The sequence below is a fragment of the Melozone crissalis genome, unplaced genomic scaffold, assembly GCF_028551555.1.
Source record: "Melozone crissalis strain CALT ecotype California unplaced genomic scaffold, PUWL_Pcris_2 ptg000075l_1, whole genome shotgun sequence".
NCBI classification, from domain to species: domain Eukaryota; kingdom Metazoa; phylum Chordata; class Aves; order Passeriformes; family Passerellidae; genus Melozone; species Melozone crissalis.
The window spans coordinates 37,747-61,872 of NW_026535852.1; the positions used below are offsets into that span (position 1 = coordinate 37,747).

The 24,126-nt window shown below is 42.7% G+C and overlaps 1 protein-coding gene across 1 annotated transcript; it reads right to left on the bottom strand.

The window, feature by feature from the left end:
* Positions 1 to 947: 947 nt before the first annotated feature.
* On the bottom strand, positions 948 to 22,611 carry UBASH3A (ubiquitin associated and SH3 domain containing A). The gene is made up of 14 exons (XM_054290068.1): positions 22,499 to 22,611; positions 18,136 to 18,189; positions 16,160 to 16,346; positions 13,817 to 14,015; positions 12,867 to 13,036; positions 11,076 to 11,284; positions 10,201 to 10,327; positions 8,019 to 8,118; positions 6,878 to 7,000; positions 6,043 to 6,135; positions 4,836 to 4,980; positions 2,783 to 2,895; positions 1,779 to 1,885; positions 948 to 1,085 (listed from the first exon to the last, which is right to left on the bottom strand). Exons 1-14 carry the CDS (start codon positions 22,609 to 22,611, stop codon positions 948 to 950), a joined length of 1,878 nt encoding a protein of 625 aa, XP_054146043.1.
* Between the last annotated feature and the right edge of the window lie 1,515 nt (positions 22,612 to 24,126).

A 24,126-nucleotide genomic window follows, 5' to 3' on the forward strand; every position in this document is an offset into this window, starting at 1 on the left:
GACAGTGGAAAGGCATGTTCCTGTTTGTGCATAGGATTTCAGGGCTACATTTTGTTAATTAAACACATCACATAGAGAAGAGCTGCAGAAAGCTTCCAGATGACCCACGGGGATGGTGGATCACCATTAATAAATTCAGCACAAACCAGCACAAAGCAAAGCTGTTGTGCTGCAAGTGCCACCTTGGGAAGGGTTCAGAGTTAAAGCTGCTCATGTCACAGTTTTGTCACCAGTACAGTAACATGGGGCATCTTTCCTTGTTCAAGAAACAGTAATCAGTTCATTTCCCTTCAAAAAGAAATAATTTAGACCCTTTTGCAATATGCAGCACTTGAGAATTTCTGGATGAGGAGCTGATGTGATAGAAAATGGACTCCCTTCACAGAAGAGGTAAATTAGGAGTCAGTGTGGTATTTGCTCTCACAGAACTGATGGAGTGAACAGGAAACACAGTGGCTTTAGCAAGAGCTAGTCTCTTCTTTGGGTAGGAGTTGACTTTTTTCAGTCACAGTTTTTCTGTTGTCTGAAAATATCCAAGTGACTAAAGAAGGAGGGGAAAGGGAATTCTTGCTGGATGTAGTTCAGTCTTAAAAATACAGCATTGTTTACTTCAGTGCCTCTTGGAGTGGAGTTTATAATCAGGTAGTTATATATATATCTATATTTATTAAACATTTTTATGCTCAGGAAAGGTTAAAAGGTGCTTTGTCACCACCATCAAAAGTGTTCTTTCTCACTTGAGCCCTACCTCTCAAGTTCATTCTTCTCAGTCACCAAAATAAAAACAAAATCCGGGCACCAAACTCAGAAGTGTTTTTCTCTGCTTTGACAGCTCAGAGAGGGCATTTCCCACCCTCTGTGTGTCTTCTGGGTGAATCACTGGACTGTGATGAACCATAATCTGCCTTTGGCTCCTTTTTGACAACTGCAAAGGCAGAGATGGCCTTTTAATCTTCCATGATAGTATTTCTCCAGTTAAATGCTGCATTTGCTCCATGAGTTAATGTCTTCACTGGTGGGTTGACCATCTGCCATTTGTTCTCCTCTTTCTGTTCTTCACAGAAACACATGCCCAGGGCAGGGATCTGAGAAGGAAGTTACCAGCAGGGTCATTGCTTTGACATGAAGGAGGAGCTTTGCTACAGAAAAGAGCAGCCCCTGATATTCTGTCACTTTTGAAATGAACTAAAACCAGGCTGGGAGCCTGAGGGGTGAAAGCTGAACTTGTGTCACCACTCCACATTCATACCTGGGCAAGCTGTTCCTGTGCCTCACCCTCCCCCACAGTAAAGAATTTCTCCCTAATGTCCAGTCTAAACCTACTCTCTGTCAGTTTGAAGCCATTGCCCCCTGTCCTGTAACTCCAGGATTTTGAGAAGTTTCTCTCCATCTTTCTCATAGGCTCCCTTCAGGTACTGGCAGGCTGCAATTAGGTCACCCCAAAGTCTCCTTTTCCCACTTTGAAAGGAAGGAGACCAGCTCCAAGTGGAGAGGTTTCCAAACGCGCCTCATATCTGTAGGGGTTACATGGCATTGACTTTCCAGATGAAAATCTACTCCAAAGACTGAGCTGCCAGTCACATACAACGCCCCCAGAATAAAATCCTTCTCTTTACCTCCAGTGCTTTGCTAAACCTGTGTGAGAACCCCTTTGGAATGAGAGAGCTGATGTCACTGGTGCTGGCACTCTGTTACACGTCTTGCTGCATAAACAATCTCCTTACTAAAAACACAATGAAACAACCCAAAGGCTTCCTGATGGAATAAAACCCTCTCACCTTCTGCACCATCTGGGCAAAGTCTCTGCTGTCTCTGCTGGGGAGCCCTGTGAGTGCCCGGCTGAGAGGTGCCAAGGAGGAGCCGTGGCCCACGATGAGGATGACACCTGGCACAAAAGGAAAAGCAAAGAATCACGGTGAGGGAGCTGCAGCACTGCCACATTCTCCATCAGCAGATGGGGATGAGGTGGCTTTGGGGCTGTTCATCTTTGCAGACCTCTTTGATAATGTGGCAGAGTATGTTGTGATGGGCAGAAAATATCTGGTGTGTTGAGCATGCCAGCTACTGAGAGAAGGCATTTGTGAGGGAAAGAGAAAAAAGCTTTCCAGAAAAGAGTGTTGTATTTTGCTGAGCTACATCCTATTGCTGACATCTTATATGGAAAGTCCTTTTCTTAGGATTTTTCCTCCTGAGAAGCTGACAGGCCTCAGGAACAAAATGTAAACATTGATTATCTGCTGCTGTGGAATGCAACAGGTGCACCTGTGATTGGTCTCATGTGGTTGTTTGTAATTAATGGCCAATCACAGTCAGCTGGCTTGGACTCTCTGTCCAAGACACAAGCTTTTGTTATCATTCCTTCCTTTTCTATTCTTAGCTAGCCTTCTGATGAAATCCTTTCTTCTATTCTTTTAGTATAGTTTTAATGTAATATATATCATAAAATAATAAATCAAGCCTTCTGAAACATGGAGTCAGATCCTTGTCTTTTCCCTCAACCTGAGACCCCTGTGAACACCATCACAACATCTTGATGTAGAAAGACAAAGAAAAGCATATACTTTTGCAATTTAGTACTCTACTGTCTCAGTTTTATTTTACTTTTTTCATTTCAATTCCATAAATTGCATTTATGTTACTTTGGTGTAGTCCAGGGCAAGCACTGAGTCTACCTTAAGCTCCGTGCAGTACCAAAAGCTCACATTAAATGTGTTTCTGATGGCAAATCTCTGCCAGTTCCTCTTACTGCAAGGGTCTGACAGTATATTCAAAGACCTGAAACCCCTACCTTTGCAGGGGCAGGCACTGATGATGTGTTTTATAACCGCAGAGCTCCTGCTGACATAGTCTTCATAACTTTCTGATGGCACCAGAGAGGAGAGTGGGAAGTTACCCCTGACAATAAAATCACAAATATATGTTAATTTAGATGAATGCACTCTCAGCAGCATTGAATGACTACATCAGAGAAAAAGGCGCTCAGTTAAAAGGTTTATCTACTGGCTTGGCTGACACGCTGTTACCTCTGCTTGTCTGAAGCATGAGCTTCTCTCTGAGTAATTTCCATTCAATTTCATGGCTAAGTCTCATAGCTCGTAAAGCACCAGATGCAGGGAAAACCAGGCTTCAATAAAACTTGCAGTTTACAGTGGAGATTATTTAAAGCAGGATTTGTGCCTAAGAAAAGCTTTGAGCAATTCTGCCAGCAAGGACCATTGCCCAGACACGAGCTGCAGAGATGCCTAGGTCTTCCAATCCAAACAAAAGAGAGACAATAATGACAAGAATGCTTTCAAGATTTGGTACCTCAGCATTAATCTCCTCAATAAACCAAGTAAATAAAAATCTATATTGAACGAGGCTTATCTGTAATGCTGGCCAAATGGATAGTAAAGACTTCCACTGCTAGAGTTTAAAAAAAAGGTGTTTCCAGGGACAGAAATCACAATGCATCACTCCAAAATATCTGAGTACTTCTGCTGAGACCAGGCATTCTTTCATTTATATACCAAGGCTTTTCAGGCACCCAAAAACCCCAAAAGCCAGACCATCACACTGCTGTGAATCAGGGCGGCCTCAGAGGTCTGGTGGGGCTTGGGTGATGGACAGCTTTTGTAGGGATTGAATTGGTAAAACCAGACCCTGCTGCCCCACGAGCTCAGTAGTAGAGTGAACCTTGCCAATGAATTTTAATGTGCTGACACTTAATTTTATAATCTGGTTTTTACTGATACCCCTTGCTGGTGATTCTTTAAGTGATCTTATTCATAACAGCTGGCACCCAAGGATTTTTTAGTCCTGCATGTGATGGGAAGAAACTGGCATTCTATGTCAAAGTTTATAGTTCATCCACCCTGTTTTTGCCTGGACCTGAATGAGCTGTGAGGGGCCTAAACATTGTAGTTCACATTGCCTTAAAGATTCCCTTAAAGAACTTCCCACTGCTGTGCATTTGCACAGTTTCTTTTGAGGCAAGTGATTTTGGACCAAAAAAAACCCCCTAGAGAATATTCTGTTAGTGAAGAACCACCAAAAAGACCTGTGCTCCAAAAAAAAAAAGGATTTTGAGGACTTTATGCAGTTTCAAACAAAGGTACATCCTTGGCTGTAAGGAATATGTTAAGACATGAGATGTTTCCTTTCCTACTTTCTTGAATATGTGGGAAATCCCAGAGACAGCTGAGTAATTTCCTGGATCTGGCTGTGCGTTGCAAGCACTGAGCAGCCTGGTTTGTGAACAAGATGAGGAGTTAGACTGAATTGGAGGTTTATCATTTCCTGCCGGGCTGTGGTTTGCAAGTGCTCAGAAAAGGCATCGACCCTCACCCTGCCAAGTTATGAGGGCTCCAAAAAGTCCTTGCTGAGCACAGTATTAATCTTTGAGCAACTTAAAATGAAGCCAGAAACATCAATTGAAGTGAATTGCTCTTATCTTGCCTGTCCCCAAAACCTCTTGCTGCTGCCCTGCAGACTCTCAGCCAAGGGCTGACTGACCTTCTATAACGTCACATTTCTTTGTCACTGAAAATCAGGTTATTCTTCACATTTCCAAACTGTTTTCACATGAACCAAAGACAGAAGCAAAGCTCCTGGGACCTGACATTAATGCCCATAATGTCAAGGCAGCACCAGAGGAGGGCTGGTCCCATGTACAAGACATTTGTGCTAGTGCACCCATGTGCTGGTGACAGCACATCTTATTTCTATATCCTATTCTGATCTGAATTTGATCAGAATCACCCCATCTTTGCAGTGTTTGCAATGATTTGTGACACATAAAAGGACAAGATATCTCAGGGAAAAACCCCACAGCTTTATCAGCCAGACACAATTACCTGTAACTTGTGTCTATGTCATAAGACGCCTCCACCAGTTCTGCCACAGTCATGAATTTAGGGATTGCTCTGCTTGCTTCCCACTTGGTCCATTCAAACAGTCCTGGTTCCACCCTGATCCTGACTTTTTGATTTAATTTAAGCCCTGCAAGAACAAGAAATAGATCTTAGTAGAAAGGTACACTTGAAGTGCTACATTCAGGCTATACATTCTGCCTTGTTTGCTGTTATATTTTCATTAATGAAAATGAATTACTTATTATCAACCAAATGATTAAAGGAAGCCACCATTATATTCTTGTATGACTAACATAAAGTGACTGCAAATTATTATCATCATCATTATCATAATTATAATTTTTGAAGCTCTCTTGTGATGCTCTGCTAGAGGGAAAAAACTCAGTTTCTCAATGTTGCAATCTGGATAAATTTCAGACAGGAAATATTTTTACCATTTTTATATAGTATTTTGCTCCTCGGTGGGGCAGTAAACTGTTCTAATTGTCCAGAATTAGAAATGGAATTCACTTGTCAAAAGAAATATTATTTTTTGAGTATTCTCAAGAGAGGTTACTGAGTGGCAGTGAATGCATTCTGATGGAAACATGGCAATGAACTGTGAGCTTGCTGAAAGGAACAGGAGATGAAAAAGAAGAGAGGGAGAGGAAAGAAAATATGTTCTGCAGTACGAAGGATTAAAATAGTTTGGTTTGCAAAAGGAAGCGTGGAACCAGTCTTCCCTGATTCACAATCAGATCCTTCAGAGCTCTGGAAACATCTGATAATTGGGTCAAAACATTTTCTGGAAGAGGTGGCAGTGGTGATTTGATGAGCAGCTACTAATGTTGAATTCCAGCAGATATGAAACACCTCTGTTTTATATAACATTAGATTCCATTCTAAATAGGAAGGCCCAGAGTTACTCTGACATATCCCACAGAATGCACACACACCAGCAGGTTTGTTTCTAACTAGGAAAGCCCAGAGTTACTCTGATATATCCCACAGAATGCACACACACACCAGCAGGTTTGTTGCTGCCTGCATTACAAACAGTCAAAACCACCTCATGTTGTCTGCGTAAAGAAAACCACAACAACCACAAAGTTGTGCATCTCCCTTAATTGCTGATGTCAGAGGCTTCAGAGAGGTTTGGTGGAGATGTTTGCAGTGTGGCAGAGGCACCTGGCAGGTTTTGCTGCCTTACCCTGCAGTACATGCTGAGCTGTCTGCACGCAGCGCAGGGCAGGGGACGAGTACACAGAGATGACGGTCACCTCCTGCTCCAGCAGAGCTTCCCCTGGATGGCAACAGCAAAGTGTGACAGATGAGAAATCATTACAAAACCACCACAGAGCTTTGCAATTTCATCAACATGGGATATATTGACAGTCCCTTTCTATTAATTTTTCCCACTATCTGCTGATTGAGCTCATTAGAAAGCTCATTCTAGTGGAAACATCAATTCTAAAATGAGTGCTGGAAAGATAATTACAGAAGATTCACCCCAAATCTGCAAACAGCACTTAGGCATGTGGCTGTGTCCAAAAATCTGAACCATCAGAGACAAGGAATTGCAGCAGACCAGCACTATCACAGTCATGCCTCTTGCCCAGGGAGCACAAACAAATCTGGTGAGTAAATTGAGTCGGCCTAACCCACACCACCCATCCTCCTGCAGTGAGGTGACCACACTCTGCTGACCATGGAGCTGCTTCCTCTGGCCAGCCCCTTCACCCCTCACTGTCCACTCAGGGACAACTGCGCAAGGCATTCAGCCCTTGCAAACAAGCAGCAGGGCACAGGCAGTGTTCTGGTTCCTCCAGGAACTGGCAGAGGGGGGGTCTCAAAGACAAGTAACCAGCTGTGTTCTCTGTTTTACTATTTAAGAAGATATTGCAGTGGTTTCCCACAGAGAATTGTGGCCATAATTCAGTGCTGGCAGGAAATTTTTCTGCTGCAAGGCCAGCATGAGCTTTGGCAGATGATGACAGCCTGCTTCCCAAACCCTTACATTTGCAGGAGGATAATATCCAGCTTACCTATAAGCCTTGACTGGAAAATACCACAGCAAGATAAAGGAGGATCACATTCAAACTGCTTCATGCTGTCTTTCTGCCTCGGCAGGGAGGAGGGAAAGTTCAGATCTGCTCTGTAGTATTTCCCTGAAACAAGGCAGGACATTTTGCTGTGGCACAAGGGAGGCAGCAGCTGTGTTGTGTTTGTTTTACAGACAGTCAGTGTCTCGCTGATGAACAGCCACTGCTATTACCTTAAAGGGAGCATATTTTAATGTCACAACACTGGCTTGGGAAATTATCTGTCCTAAGAGAACAGCCCCTCTTCTTCCAGCTCAGAAGGAGCAAATGGGGAGGAGGAGAGGAAGAACAGGAAATCGGGAGAATTTGGCTTTGTGGGACTCAAGAGAAACAAAAATTGAACCCCTATCTATATTCTTTTACAGTTGCCAAAATGACAAAAAACACCCAATTTCCACTGAATCAAAATGAAAACAATTGATTATTGATTATACAGCTATATGGTATATATAGCTGTATATATACACCATTCTCCTTATCTGGTGTGAATTCCATGCCTTAAAGATGGGAAGTCTCCAGCAGAGCAAGGCAGGCTTTCAGCACAAACCTCTCACTCATGAACTCCCACCTTCTTGTTCCCCTCCTTCCTCCTGACACACATTTCCCTGTTTTGGGTCAGTTTTCTTCACCTGAAAATGTACCTTTTAATTTTGAGAGAGAGAGAGGAAATTCAGATTTTCATTTAGGTCAGTGCTGACATTTCATTTCCACCACAGATTGCTCAGGTTGGACTAGTGACATAGTGTGACTGAGCAAGAGCCCACAATTCTGACTCAGGCTCAGAAAGGTGGAGGGGTCTGACAAGAACCACGTAATGAAAGGTGATGAGGGTGCTCCTGTGATTTGTTCATGTTCAGTGAGACACACTTCCTTCAGCAGCACAAGAGCTTTGTTCATCTGAATTTAGGGAGCATAAACATGAAAGACTTTAGGACACTGTGACCTGGTTCTGTGCAGGTTGAAGCAGTGCTGTGACTGACTTGCACTGTTATCATTTACACAAAGATTGAATCCCTTCTACCCATTACTGGGGTTAATTTGGTTTGGCCCTGGTTTTTGAAGATCCTCCTGTTCCCTTACTCACCATCTGCAGTCAGGCACTGCTGAAGCCAAGATTTGCCAAAGACCTGATCCACTCTTTCCCCGTGGCTGATCACCAGCACCCCTCTCCTCAGGGCAGCGTTCTGGGAAAAGGGAGTTTCAGAAGGATGTTATCTACAACCTGCAGGAAAAGCCTGGATTCCTGGAGAAGGGACAGCAGAATAGATGCCTGTCCTTAGGACAGTGATAAGCCGGACTGGTTCTCCACTAAAGGCAAATGAAAGATAATCGTAAAATCATTAAAGTTGGAAAAGACCTTTGGGATTTTTGAGTCCAGCCTTTGACTGACCGGCACATTGTAACTCAGGAACAGCACTGAGTGCCACATCCAGATGTTTCTTGTACACTTCCAGGTTTGGTGACTCAATGCCTCCCTGGAAAGTCTGTTCAATGCTTCACCACCCTTTCAGTGGAAAAATTTTTCCTGATATCCAGCCTGAACCTCCCCTGGTGTGGCTTAAGGCCACTTTGTCTTGTCCTGTCAAAGTCACATCCCTGACCTCATGGGCTGCAGGTTCTAATTTTGTGTTAGCACAAGTGAAAGGCAGAGCTGGTAACAGATCTTGTAACCTCAGTGTGAGAAGGAATCATAACTTTAATTTATATCATATGGGTGATATAAACAAAAAGCAGAAAATTAGCTAAGATCTGACTGGTAATGCCCTTTCCTACACCAGGACTAACACCAAGCTTCTCCTTCTTTTCCTAGTGAAAATACTACTTCTACATTTTCATAACTGTGTGGCCAAATCAACAGTGAACCCAGATCTCCCACAAGGCCACTTTTTTTACTCAGACTGCATGGAATTACAAATAAATTTGAAGTAGTTTGGGGTTAGTATACAAAGCACGTTAAATACAAATGAGAAGAAGATAGGGAGAAACAGGTCAAAGGTTTTAAAACTTTAAAACAGTATTACTGCTGCAGCACTGAATTAAGTGCTCTGCATCTTCAGCAACAGAGAAGGGAGCTCTTAAGAAGTTGCTTGAGGTTGATGTTCATGCATCCTGTTAAATACTTGCAATTCTGCCATGAAAAACCCATTAACTGCCACAAGATCAGAGTATAAACCCAAGATTTTGTGGTCTTCCTCTTCTCCTTGAGAGGAACTCAGAGGCCAGGGAAACTCTAAACTGGAGATGTGCACTTCTGCAAAACACATTTCTCAGGCCAAGCCTTGGCTCTGCCCCAGATCTGACCTGGATAAGAGAGGCCCAGAGCCAGAGAAAGGACGTGTGACTTGTTCAGAAAGTTCTTACAGTCACATAGATGATGTCCTGGAGGCCCCAGGATGGAAACTCCCTCAAGGTGCCCTCAGTTTCTCTGATGTTAGCACAAACCAGCCCAGGGTTATTGCCCAGCATAGCAGGAAGAGAGGCTGTGGGGCCAGCAAGCTAAAGGGGTTTCTGAGGCATGTCTGTGCTGAAAATGCATTTTGGCATCTCTGACAGAGCCAAAAAGGCAACTCAGGTGCAAATGTGTTGTAGGAAAAAAAAAACCAGAGTCCTTACTTGTTTTGCTCTTCCTGCCAGAAGAAATGGGAAAAATTGATAGCTGTTGATTTGGATCTGGGTGAAAAATGTGATCCTACCAGTGCTGCTAACCACTCCAGCTATCTGTTCTGTGCTGTTATCTGCACTAGGTACGCATTTAAAAATAAAGAAGAAAATTGAACATTTAAATGTCATCTGAGGCCATGGAAACCTCCAAGACAACATCCATAGAATCCAGATGTAAGAGCAGTGAGCCTAATTCTGATTTATTTACTCTGCCTGAAGCCATGTGGAGGTCAGGGGAGGTTGTGTCTGTGTTTCACCTATCAGACTTGTCTCCATACCCACTGAGGCTGTGCTCAGAGAAACCTGAGCAGAGAACTCATGTGTTGTGCTACTCTGACAGGAGCAGGGAAAGATTTATGAAAGACACCTGCGATATACATCATCTACAGTACAGAAAAAATGTACAAGATATGATACAATACAGTATGAGTGTGTATGTATATATGAATGTACAATGTAATAAATAAAACTGTGTGTATAAATGTACAACAAAAATGAAAATATGAGGGAGGAAAAGGAAGATTCCACTAATTTACTAAATGCCATTAATTAGTAGCATATTTGCCAAAGCATGTGGCAAAGATGAGAAATGGAAAAACAATTACCTGAAGAGAAACAACATTGGTTACACTCCTTGACATACTGAGATTATGGGCTTCCCCATTTGGCTTTACATTGGGTTCCTTTTCAGTTTTGGTGAAGGATCTTGAAGCTGTGTCAAAAACATATTCCCTGTAGAAAAAGCAGAAGCAGCAACACACACAGGCAGACAAATAGAAGAGACTTTTGAGTCATGATGTTATTTACAGGATCAGCAAGTCAGGATTCGTGCTCCATTCAATATTTTTTGCACACTTGCAATCCAGCTCATCACTTTGTTGTTCATTTAGAATATGCCCCATAACAAAGAGGTTAAAATATGAGGAACTGATGGTGTATATTGGCTGTAACCCTGCCAAAGTGGGACCTTCAAGCAGGAAATAACTACCTGGTGGCCTCCTCCCTTTCTCTGAGACATCAAGAAGTGCACCAAAACTTCCCAGCTTAGAAAAATCAGCTCTAATCTGCAAGTAGCATCAGCTGTGCTGCAGAATGAGGTGCAGGAAGCCAGACAGGTGCCTTCTGATGCAGGGTACATCAACAAGATAAGGGTGGTGCCAAGGTGGTGGAGCAACCTTTGTGTGGTTTCATTTCAAGCTAACTTTACAAGCCCTTGAAATGAGGAGAAAAAACAGAAGAGATCAGGGAGCCAGGCTGAAGGCTGAGCCTGCCCTGGCAGAATGTGCTCTTTCAAAATTCATTAGGGTGTTCAGGTTCTCCAAGAGTGATCAGGGGTCATCCCTGGAGCAGCTGAACTTACGAACTCTGTGGGTTTGCGTTCTTTCTCTTTTCTCTCAGAAGATATCCCAGCATCCCACCCAAACACTCAGGATTCCCAGCCAGGAGGAACTGCCAAGGAAAGGCACAGCCATGAAATTACCTGTGCTTGACCCAGGTGTCTGACTCGTGGGCTCTCTCGGTGTAGTTCTCGGGCAGGAAGCCCCTGCAGCCAGTGCGGTGCGAGGTGCCGACCACCCAGCCCTCGCCCGCCTCGCTCTGCTGCCTCGGATCCACGTAGATCAAATCCCCAGTGTTGATCATCAGCTCATCAATGTTCTGGGGCTTGTACTGGAAGAGGGCCCTGAGCCTCTGTGGGGACACACAGCAGGGTCAGGGGTGCCCTGGGCTGTAGCTGCTCAGGGGATGGGTGCTTGCCGATCCTGGATGCAGAACCAGCTCTGTTTGCCACTCTGCAGCCTGCTCTGCAGGGGCACTTTGGAAGCAGCTCTGTTTGCCGCTCTGCAGCCTGCTCTGCAGGGGCAGTTTGGAAGCAGCTCTGTTCGCCACTCTGCAGCCTGCTCTGCAGGGGCAGTTTGGAACCAGCTCTGTTCGCCACTCTGCAGCCTGCTCTGCAGGGGCAGTTTGGAACCAGCTCTGTTCGCCACTCTGCAGCCTGCTCTGTAGTGGCATTTTGGTAGAGGAAAATTGTGGGGGCTTTGGAAAGAATTCCAGATGGGACCTCTGACATTTTTAGATGATGTGATTTATTTTTCTTCTACATAGGCAGGAAGGGTGAGTTCGGCTCACATCTTCACTGCATGGTTCAGAAGATTACAGGACCTCTACTTGCAAGACCTTTTAAAGATTTGTTGACTAATAAAACACTGCCAACTAGGATATTTATGTTTTTCACCCAATCCTTAAATATTTTGTCTTACAGACCCATGCTACAGTGTAAGCTTTCTTAGCCAATCATGTTATGACACACAAACTACAGTGCTGCATTCTAAACTTCTTGTTTTCCTCTGTAACTACTTTTTTTTTTCTGTATCTTACAATCTAAAACTCTAAACTTTCCTCAGCTTAACATATCTCTGCTTTAAACCATAAAGCCACATTCTTGCTTCTAGCACCTAAGTTTGGAAGCCTTTTCCAAGGTCTCAGATAAAATTCTGTGCTTAATTCTTTGGCTTCCAGGCCCAAAGTTCAGAGAATTCCCTGGAATTTCAGATTCCAACAGCAAAGGAAGACACTACCACACTTACAATATGTTTAAAAACAGGCACTTGGTTTTCACAAAAATACATTTTTCCTCCTCTAACTGCTTTTATTTGAAAGCAAACATAGATCTGACCTATTTTTGCGATTGCTTTCAGCTCTCCTGAGTGTGACTAAAATCCAACACGAGACTTGTGACAAAGTGATTTACTGATCTGACAAAAAGCTGTTGAACATTCTGTAATTTAAATTTGGAAATGAGAACTGAAAGAACGTTGACTGCTTTCAACTAAGAGTCTGCTAAGCAGAAAATCATCAATGAGAACTGACCCCTGCTCACAGCTGCAGTTTTCATCATGGCTGGAACAATCAAGAAAACTAATTTTGCTGAAGGGAATTTTGCTGCAAAACTGTAAACTGGCAAATCCTAGAGAATATTAAAGAATGATGATTTCTTGTCTCTTGTTTTCTCATGTCATGGTAAGATTAGGTTTTTTCCCTGGGGTTTGGAATTATATTTTGAGACATACAGGTCAAGAAATCTGCCAAAATAAAGGTATTATCTACTGATTCAGGCGTGCAGTTTTTCAGCCCAAAATGGCACTGGAAACAACCATGCTCTTTGAAACACTGTGCTGAGCCGGCAGAGATTTTCTTAAGGATGGAAAAGGCAAGGTGACTGTAGCTAAGAAAATGAAAGGCTCAGGAGATGAAATAAATCTGATTTCAGTACCTGGTAGTGCACAAAGCGCATGTCCCGTGAATAGAGAGCAGCCACCCACTGGCAGGGCTCCCCTGGGTTGATGCACTTGGCCAGCTGTTCCAAAGTCTTCTGGTGGTGAGGGTAAAACCTGTGAGCCAGGGTAAGGTGGAACTGCTTCAAGGAGGGCTTCACGTGGCAGTCTAGGGGTGAAACAATCACATCACTACAGAGGAACAAAGGTAGTTTAAAACTCCTTTTGTTTTATCCTACACAATCTGCATGATGTAAGAAATACTATAGTAAATAGTTGTAGAGTAGATCTTCTGAATAATGGTTTTGAAGGGTGTCATGGTTTTAATCATACCAAAATCATTTACAAATGTGGACTGGATTTGCTTCCTGGCCTCATCTGTGAGGAAAAGAAATGATCATGGTTGGATTTCTCTCCCAGCTTGAGGTGTGTACTGAACTCATTTTTCCCAGACAAAGCTGTGGTGGGGCTGTGTCCCTGCAGTCTCCACTGGTGATGCAGTTTCCCTTGGAAAAGGTATTGGGCCCTGTTCCTAGGGATGCAGCCAGGCCATTTACAAACTTAACAACATTTGTATATTCTAAAATAAATTAAATATTTTGCTGAAGTCTTCTACAATAACTTTCCTCTTCTGAGTTCGAGCTGGGGCACAGCACCATGAGGGTGGAGATCTGGGGAGTGTTATGTCCCTGCCCATCTCAGATATCCTGATCAATCACCTGCTGACTTGCACACAGGATCATTTCAGCTTCTAGGCAAAAGTGCTGTGTCTTCAAAGATTAAAACATCCTCCTCTGGCTACTCTGCTTGCAAATCTGTAGCAGCAAAAGCTGTTAGTTGGTAGGAAAACATCATCTAAGCTCCCCTGAAGACACAGGGAATGTTTTCAGTACTGTGGCTACACATTTGTGCTACCACCCTCCCATTTTCCCCCTGGTGTTGGTCCTACCTGCCAGGGCTGAAGCCTCTGTTGAGAATGCCACAGCAAAGTCTTTGAGGATGTTTGCCTGGCTGTCATCAATGAAGAAGCCTAGGTAGCTGGGAGATGCATGTAGTGTTAGGAAAATGGATGGTGGAAAGATCTGGCAAAAGCTGTCACCCACTTTCTTTAAGACGTCATACAAGAATTCCACTTTCTGGTCTTCACACTGAAACAAAACAGAGGAGGAGCAGGCTTCACCCACCAGCTCACAGCTAGGGTTGTAACCTCTGTCATACAGCACTGCCAGAAAACTGTGGGGCTATAAACTTCCTGAGAAACACAAAATACCTAGGAATTTGCCTGAAATCCCTGGCATTAAACCCAGCAGTATTTGGCAGCTGGATCAGCACAGTGTCTTGGTTCTATAACAGGAGATGGAGCCTTCAACCCAAGGTTTACCTAGCTTGGATAGGAAAAAGCCAAAATATTTTACCATCTGTCAGGTGTGCAGGAAGCAGTCTGAAATGAAATAGGGATCATGATTTCCTTCTTCAGTTCTAAGCAGGAATTTGTGTTGTTGTTTTCCTACAGTCCTTTACTGAGATGTGCAAGGTGAGGATCGCAATGCAGTCATCTCTTCCAGACAGGCCTTTAAACTTAATGCCTCCCAAGTGCATGGCATTCATTATTAATGAATGATTTTTGTTTTGTATAATTGTGTTTAATGGTCACAGAGCACCACTCAGTATTTTGCAACAAAACAGTCTTATTTCCACTGTCTCTACTCTTTGACATGGTTGTGATGACCCACCCTTAGGGGGAAGGAAGCACTTAATGATTTAACACAACAATATGATGAACAAAGTAATTTTTGTCTAGCTGCTCTAGCCCAAGCCTGTTTCAGCACATCCCAGACACAGCTGATGTTCATGTGTTGCACCGTCAACATGCTAAAATTGGATCCCAGGAGGCTCCAGAGTTTTTCCAGACCAGTCCAGTGCTGGACATCACAAAGGATTTCACAAAATCTTCGGCTTCAATAAATGAGTAAAATCTGGGACACACCACCATAGTAGTGACCAGATGATGGGGCAAATCTTTTCCTGAGATTCCCATAGACTTGTACCAAAGCTGTCTGCATCCTAGGATAACACCGTCCCTGCTGCATAGATGGCTGATGGCAGCCACTGCTGCCCTGGTTGGGAAGGTTTATCATCCTAAATCCATGCAGCAATGGACACATGGAAGCCTGACAGCAGCTGGACTGCACAGGGCTGCTCTAGATGGATCTACCAAAATGGCACTGAAAACAACCATGTTCTTTGAAACACTTTGCTGAGCAGGCAGAGATTTTCTTAAAGATGGAAAAAGCAAGATGATTGAGCAAAGAAAATGAAAGGCTAAGGAAATGAAACAAATCTGATTCCAGTACCAGTTGCTAGCTACCCCGAAACATCCCACTCAAACAATAACTGTGACCCAAACATTCAGCATCACTCAGAGAGTAAGCATCACTCAGGCATTAATCATCACTCAGACATTAAGCATTGTTGGAGAAGATGAAACAGGAAAGCCTTATAAATATGATTGCCTGGCAAAAGATTTTGAGAATATAGAAACTATAAGAGAGATTGAAATGAAAGCAAGCTTTGAGATCCCTTAGTTACTGAACAACTGGAAAACAATGGTGTGGCTGGACTGAAGGTGATCCCCTTTTGATGAAACAATTCCCTCTGCTTGCAGACAGCTCCAAGGGTCAGAGCAGACCCTGCTGGCTTGGTAGAAGGGGTCCAAAGAGGAGTGTTTAGAGTTTAAAATGTAACACAGTATGGTAATGTAATGATTCTTATAGGCTGTATGGAATATAGGATTTGTATATTGTACTAGATTGGTTAGTGTGAATCAGAATATTCAACACAGAAGCAGATTTATGGTATTGTAATGGGAACTTTTCTCTCTTACCCCATTTACTTTCTTATGCTTTTGCTCTCTTACCCTTTTAGTCTCTTACCCTCTCATCCTATCTACGCCTCTCCTCTCTCGGGCCTGCTCTGAGCTGTGGCTGGCAGCTCCCAGCAGGGCCCTGCACCCAGGCCCTTTCCAATAAACCACAATTTCCAAGACCTGGCTTAAGAGATCTCTCATCTCCGTCCATCCCGACTGTCCTACCCCCTGACACTCCTACAAAGCATCACTCAGACATTCAGCGTCACTCAGGCATTAAGCTTTACTCAGACATTGAGCAACGTGCCTTCACCTGGGTCATGTCATTTGATCACCAACAAGTTGTGGTGTCAGACAACAGCAGGTGGCCCAGTTTCACCAAGTATCACCCAGCTGAAACCCGACCTCGCACTGTCCTTGCCTCACCGTGAAGAAGTCGCAGAGGGTGACGTGTGGGAAGACCTCGTGGGCTCTGTTCTTGCCACACTGGCGCTTGCTCTCCCTCCAGAAGTCCTGCAGGCGGCTGTGCAGGCGGCCCCGGGGGCACAAGTACAGGGCATATTCCTGGGGGATGGGGTCATCCAGGGAGGGGTCATTGCAGTGGGAATGCAGCCTGAAATCAAGAGTGTAATGCTGAGAGTGAGTGTGTGCACCGCTCTGGTTTCCTGTGGCCGAAGGCCTCTATTGTCACAGACATGTTTTATGAAAAATCCTTTTGCTGGGATCTTTTTCTCCTGAGAAGCTGAGAGGCCTCAGAAAGGAAATGTAAACATTGATTATCTGCTGCTGTGGAATGCAACAGGTGCATCTGTGATTGGCCTCATGTGGTTGTTTTTAATTAATGGCCAATCACAGTCCAGCTGTCTCGGACTCTGGTCAGTCACAAGATTTTATTATCATTTCATTCCTTTCCTTTCAAGCCTTCTGATGAAATCCTTTCTTCTATTCTTTTAGTATAGTTTTAATGTAATATATATCATAAAATAATAAATCAAGCCTTCTGAAACATGGAGTCAGATTCTCGTCTCCTCCCTCATCCTGGGACCCCTGTGAACACCACCACAACTGGTGACCCCGAGTGAGGAACATTATCACATTCTATAACAGAGATCACAAAAAGGAAATGCAGTTTTATTTTCTTTCAATTGAAAAGCTGAAGTTAAAGCTCAATTTTTTCTCTGCAACATTAAATAACTGAGAATTTTTTTCTGCTTATTTTTTGACTACTTTACATTTTGTCATGTGCCTTTGCTTCTGTCAGTGTCAGCCAGCTGTGCAGCAGGGACAGTGTTATCCTAGGATGCAGACAGCTTTGGTACAAGTCTGTGGGAATCTCAGGAAAACAAGAAAAAACAAAAAATACTTTTTTAGGGTTTTGGGGTTTTTCTTCCCCTTGTTCATGACTGGAAACAGAGAGCTGGAGTAGGAAAAAGGCAATGGGTGGAACATGTTAAAGAATGACAAAATTAAAATCAGCTGAAGATTAAAATAATATGCAGAATGAGCCTTTTTATTCACCCCTAAGAAAAGTTAGCATGACAAATCAGAAACACATAAGGAAAGGTCAGAAATTTATATGCCATGTGATGATATCGTTCACCACGTCTTTCACGTGATGTATGTTTGTCTTTGCAGCTGTTGGATTGGGAATGGCTTCTGGGAAGTGTGGCAGCATCCCTGAAAAAATTATTTTGAAAGAATATGCCATTCTCAAATGCATCTTCTGGCTTTTTACAAAAGAAAAGAAAATAGAAGTAAAATGAAAAAAAAAACTGAACCAAGGGAAAAAAAAGTAAAAGAAAGTGCAAGGAAAGACTATATTTAACGTGAAGGTGAATTAAAACAACAACAAAAAAATCAGTTATCAGCACATGAATGACATATAAATACTCTGTAAGAGTCTTGGTAGAGAAACTTTGTGGCATTCAAAACTGAGAAGTGATTTAAATTGTAATAATACCTCCATCTAACCATTAGCCTTTCACCTTAATTTGTGGTGGGCCTTTCTGTTCCCCTTCAGCTGCAGTTGTTTCTGCACATTTTTCTAAGTGCAGTCATAGGTTTACAAAAATTTTCCCTCTTTCCTTGCTTCTGTCTCTCAGGAGGCTTAAAGCTGAGAAGAATTTTCTGACCAGACCAGCTGGTCCTGTGAACTGACTCATTGATAAAAGTAGCTGCTTGTTTTTAATTTACCTGGACCTTCTGCAAGTTTGTGTCCCAGAAGAAGTACAAATATAAATATTTCTCTCTCTGAGTGAAATAAATGAGAAAAAAATTCTCAAATGCGGGTTTGTTTTTTTAATGGCACCTAACTTCAAATTCAGCAACAGGACGAGCACATCAACAAGGATTTTTAGGCAGCTTTAATGTGAAGGCACACCTTAGGAATCACAGGTACTTACCATTTTACTGCATCTTCTACTGTTTTTTGTCCAGTAGCAACCAAGGCTTTTTGCCTAGAAAAAACACAAGATTGGTTCTTCAGAATTCCTGAAAGAAAACTTTTATGAATTAAAGTCTTTGGTCATCAAGTCTATTTTCCAGCACAGGCAGGACATTTAGCAAGAAGGTTTTTGCTAGCAAATGTTATTGCTCTTGAAGCCTTCCAAGTAGCTTTTTTCTCACTGCAAGTGTTTAATTCCTTAAAGATTGGTAACTTGTGCTCCCCATGAGATGCCTTCCCTTGTGTTCTGGAGGTGTTTCCTTAGCAGCCTCGCTGACTATATGAATTTCCTTGGGGTTAGATGAACCATCCATCCAAGCACTGTAAGAACAGGGTTTTCTTGGTTCCTAGCAAAAAGGGGCTGATTCAAGATGCCAGGGCCAAGCCCATACATTAAAACTAAGCAAAATGATATTGGGGTTTGGAATCTGGATTGAGGACTCCCCAGAGCCAGCAGAGAGCCAGATCTAAGCCAGCAGCTCAGAATGAGGGACAAAATCTCTCATTTCTCCCTGTTAATGCAACTTCCGTTCTCTGGGGTAGGATTTGGTTTCCTTTTCTAACCAGAACTTTCAAAAAGCTACATGTTTCACATAAGCAAATCTTTGCTCCTAAATACTGGGTGATGGGTGAAGGATTCCAGTGTTCAAGCAGCAGCTGCACTCATGAACCCCATTTCCACCCCTGAAATGCACCTACAAACTTCTCAGAAGAAACATCAAGCGGATGTAGAGACAGAGGACACTGGAAGAAAACTACTGAATTTCTTGGCATCTGCTGATGGTTTTCCTTCTCTTTTGAGGCCATCTTTTCTGGACTCTGGCTCCTGAGGGCATTGAGTTGTGTTGTCTCCTCCCATTTTCGTTCTCCATCCATCCCCATGACACCATCACACATCAGCACTGTGTGCACTGAGCTGCAGGACTCAGGCTCATCCTTTTCTTCCCTCCCAGTCTTCTGTCCTCTCCTCAGTGTAAAAACCACACTTGGGCTTGTTAATACCATTTATATGCAGCCACTGCTGGCTCTTCAGTGGGGACCAACAGGGATGAGGACAAACATGAGCCTTTACACTAAAACTTCACCTTCTACCTCTCCTCTGAGCCCTCCTTCTGTCCCTCTCCTCACACAGCTTCCCAGCTCTGCGGTCAGATTAAGCCTTTTCCTGACCCACAGATGGGGCAACTGAGAGGTGTTTTAAAAACTTCTATTCCATTTTCAGTCTCATGTGAAGGGTGAGAAAATACAGATATTATAATTCACACCGTCACAATCAGAAGCCAACTATTTCCTACTTACAATACATCACAAGTGTTTCTTGGCCTATCAGATTTTGCCACACTATGCTGTAAATGCCTTAAAGCCAATCATCTAAAATTACCCCTCGTGGGTCCAATTCCAATGCATCTTTCATAGTTCTATTTCTCTAAAATATCTAGTCTTATTTGCAAGGCCATCCTTTGAAACTTGTTTCTAGCTCCATTTCTCTCTCAACGTCCATCCTATTCCATGGCATTTCTCAGTCAGCATTTATCTCAAATTTTGCATGCAGATGCACACTTTGTGAACCTTCTGTCAGGCTCTGAGAATGCTCTACAAATCCATTTCTCACCCTGTGCCTTGTGGAAGTGTCGGTGACAGTGGCGCCAGGGTTCAGAACCACTCCCTGCACCTCCAAGGGAATGTTTTAGCATTCATGCCATGCTGCTCTCCCACCTGGGCACAAGCTCTGAAGCTAAATCCGAGCTTGGCTTCAGCTTTTCTTTACAATGAGACCCTCAAAATTAACTGTAATAAGACAAGTGAGACCTGAGGCCATGAACTGCCATCCTGCTCAGTCCCATCTCGTTGTTCCCTCGTGCTCCTCTCCATAACTGTCCCACCTTTTGTCTTATCACATATGAGGATGTGATTTGCAGCAGGAAATTATTTCCAGCAAGGTTTATACAGTCCTTAGCACTAGGAGTGTGACTAATCCTACACTTCCAAGATGAGAAGTCAAAATTGAAAAATAATGCGAAGAATAAGTTCTGCATATAGCAATTTCTCTCAGATAGAGAGAAGAATAAACCATTGAGAATCTGTAATGAAAGTAGATTAAAAATACATCTACAGTGAGAATAAGCTGGCTGTTCTCTAAAACAGAAACTGCTGGCACACTTTCTTGTGGAAATTTTTTGATCTTAGGCTAGACTTGATCCTCACATATTTGAGTTTTGTTTTTTGGGGAAATGCTGCTTTGGCCCGTTGGTTCTACATAGAAAATTTTGTAATCTTTCCACCCCACCTCATATTTCTCAGGCCAGGACATCTCAAAAGAAACTTTTCAGTACTTTCATTCATGGTTTAATTGAGAGATAACAGAGGCAGCTAAAAGGTTTTTAAAAACACAAAAAAAATTTTGAAGGTCTTAAGGTGAATAATAGGAAATTAAGTTTTTTAAAATTTCTTTTTTATATTTTGTTATCTTACATCAATTTGTGCAGTATTTCTGCTGCTGCTTCTTGATTTTGAACAGGGAAGGACAAAGTCATCTCAGTAACAACAGAAAGCATTTTGAAGGGGATTGGAAAAGCATCACATTAAACAGAAAAAATTCAAAAAGTGGACATTACTTTGACCTGACCAAAGTTACAGTATTAATAAAGAAATTATGAGCCATATTTTCAGCTAAAATTCCATTGTGCATCACTGGGAACAAGGAGCTCACAGTTCCCTTGAGAGCTGTGCCCATCGTGTCTGATACTGATTGCTACCACAGCTGTTTCCAAAAAACAACACAGCACTCACAAATGGAACCTCTTCCACCCATTTAATTTTCATTCAAAAGGTAGAGAGGTACTGCTCTTCTTTCTAAAATATTTTTATGAGGGGTTCTTTGATATTTAAATAATAAGATTTATTTTTTTAACGGTTTGAACAAAAATGTCCCTACTTGCCATCCAGAAATTGGAAAATCCTCCCCAAAACGTGCCTGTCCAACATGAGAGATGTCTGGGGGAGGAATGACCTGAAATTTTCTTTTGCATTAACTTGTTTACCTACCACTAGTCACTCTCCCATCCATTGGAGTTGCCAAGAATAGAGCCTCATTCTTTACTATGACATTTTCTAGGCAGAACATGATTTTTGGAACAAGATCCTGATTCAAGACAGGAAGAAAAATTGACGGACTTAGGGGGCATCTTAATGAGAAAAAACCTATTTCCAGTGACACCCCCCAGGAGGAGATTTTTGCCAGGCCTGAAAGAACCTTTGGCTAGAAATTACACCCATATTTTTTCCCTTATTATAAGAGTAATAAAAGCAGACAAAATCAAAGAGGATGTATCCCAAGAATAAACTACGGTCAATTCCTCAACTCATTGAGAAGCCTCTCAAAACTCATGATGTGGAAGAGTTTGCACCTTTAGATTTACAGCATTTTAAAATATTTGATATTGAGCAGATTGGTTTTGCTGTATGGGCAATACACACTATATATGAGAATATATCATATATCATGCTATAGATTTAGATTTACACAGTACTTTAGATTAACACAGTATTTTAAAATATTGGATATTGAGCAGATTGGTTTTGCTGCATGGGCAATACACATTATATATGAGAATATATGTATATGGGAATATATGTCACACTATAGATTTATATTTACACAGTATTTTAGATTTACACAGTATTTTAAAGTATTGGAAATTAAGCAGATAATTTTTGCTGGGTGAGCAATACACACTATATATGTGAATATATATATGATTATATATATCAAAATATAGATTTAGATTTACACAGTATTTTAGATTTACACAGTATTTTAAAGTATTGGAAATTGAGCAGATAATTTTTGCTGGGTGAGCAATGCACACTATAAATGTGAATATATATATGATTATATATATCAAAATATAGATTTAGATTTACACAGTATTTTAAAATATTGGATATTCAGCAGATTGGTTTTGCTGTGTGGGCAGTACACATATATGAGAATATAGGAGAATAGATATGATATTATAGATTTAGATTTACACAGCATTTTAGATTTACACAGTATTTTAAAATATTGAATACTGAGCGGATTGATTTTGTTGTGTGGGCAATACACACCATACATGAGATGTATATCATACTACACATGGGAATTTCACATGTGAAATTCAGAGCAAGACAGGCCTGATCCCTGCACGGGGACATGATCCCCAGGAGCAGCTCAATCTCCTGATCAAGGAACCCAGGCTGCCTGTGTGGGGATTTTATGGCAAACCCCTTATATGTTGGATAAATCCCCCAGAGCCAGGGCAGCTGAGCACGGTACTCACGCGAGATGAGCCGGGAATCCTTTGGCCAGGAGAGGCTGCAGGAGGGCAGAGGTGCCCCTGCCCCGGGGCTTGCTGGACACCTTTGAGTACAGCTGTGCCTCGGCCACCGCCATCTCCTGCCTGTCTTGCCCTCTCCGTGTGCTCTGACACACTGGGAGGAGGGCGTGAAGGAGAGAGGGAGCGAGGCAGAAAATGAAACAGAGAGAAGGAGGCAGATAAAATGAAAAAAAAAAAAAAAAAAGAACCCAACCTTACACCCCTTGTGATCTTTTCTGACAAAAGCTGACATCCTGTTTTCATAGAATCTGCGCCTCTGAATTTTTGTCGTAGGGTGGCTGAAAAAGCAAAAGTTTTTCTTATCTGCCCTGGCAGAACAAGATGAGGAGCCCAAAGGTAACCACCACAGTCAGGGTGGGCTTGCTGAAAGGGGCTGAGGTGGAATCTTTTAGCTTTTCATTATAAACTGTCTCCTGAAAGCCACAAAATCCATCTGAGCTGCAACTGCACCAGGGAGGAACAACTGGGGCTGTCCTGCAGTGAGTAGGAAGTTCATCTGGAGGCCAAAACCTTCCTTTTGGGCTCAGCTTTCAAGTCCTCCTGCCCATACCATATGTAGCTTCTGCTTTGGTCTTCTCAAAGGCAATGAGGAACCAAACTGTGGAAGATTAAACCCAATGTCCTATCCAGACATCACACCCTGAGGCTGAGCTTGGAGCAGCTCAGGGTGGAAGCAGGGAGAAGAATTGTCCTTTCCAGTGGTGCCAGTCCCACTGTGGGAGCTTTGCAGAGTTGCCCTGGCTGGTCCTCAGCCTTTCCAGCATGGCCAGAGTGGGTGAATTGGTTGGAGACGTTTTTTTCTGTCCTCATTGCAGGTATCAGTGTTCCCTCTGGAGGACAGGACACCCCACCCCATGGGCTGAAGAGATCACCTGAGCTGCTGGTTACCTGAAATGAGCCCTCATGTTTTCCCCACTTTGGCTGAAGTTCCCCTTGGGACACCTGGCCAGCTTGAGCTGGTTCTCCAGCCATTTGGAGAACCATCAGAACTGTCTGAAGCCTGGTGGGGAGAGTGTCCCCATTTCCAGGGAAAGCTGCTGAAAGAGTGACCCAAGAGATGATGAACGGTTCTTGATGCCATGGCTTAACAGGATCATGAGTGTCACCATCATGTTTTCTGGAAAAATCCCTTTGCCAGGATTGCTTCTCCTGGGAAACTGCGAAGCCTCGGAGAAAAATGAAAACAATAATCATCTGATTGCATCTCCTGTGTTTTGCTGCTTTAGAATGCGGTTGGAGATTGTTTATCCAACATGTGAATTGTTTTTAATGACCAATCACTGTCCAGCTGTGTCAGGACTCTGAGGAGTCATGAGTTTTCATTAGTACCTTGTTAAGCCTTCTGTAAGTATCCTTTCTCTACTCTTTAGTGTAGTTTCATCATAGCATTCTATAATATAATGTAATGTAATGTAATATAATATAATATAATATAATATAATATAATGATAAATTAACCTTCTAAGAACATGAAGTCAGATTCATCATTTCCTTCTTGCCACAGGGGACCCCCCCACACATGATGTGGTGTCCTCTCCTTTGGAACTGCCAGTGTCCATCGTGCACAGAAA

Excerpts from the sequence above, each read along its gene's own strand:
- UBASH3A (XM_054290068.1), bottom strand. The coding sequence starts at position 22,611 with ATGGCGGTGGCCGAGGCACAGCTGTACTCAAAGGTGTCCAGCAAGCCC. Across the intron at positions 16,347-18,135 it reads GTAGAAGATGCAGTAAAATG|GCTGCATTCCCACTGCAATG; the intron begins GTAAGTACCTGT and ends TCTTGATTTCAG. Across the intron at positions 6,136-6,877 it reads TTTCCAGTCAAGGCTTATAG|GGGAAGCTCTGCTGGAGCAG; the intron begins GTAAGCTGGATA and ends GTTGCCATCCAG.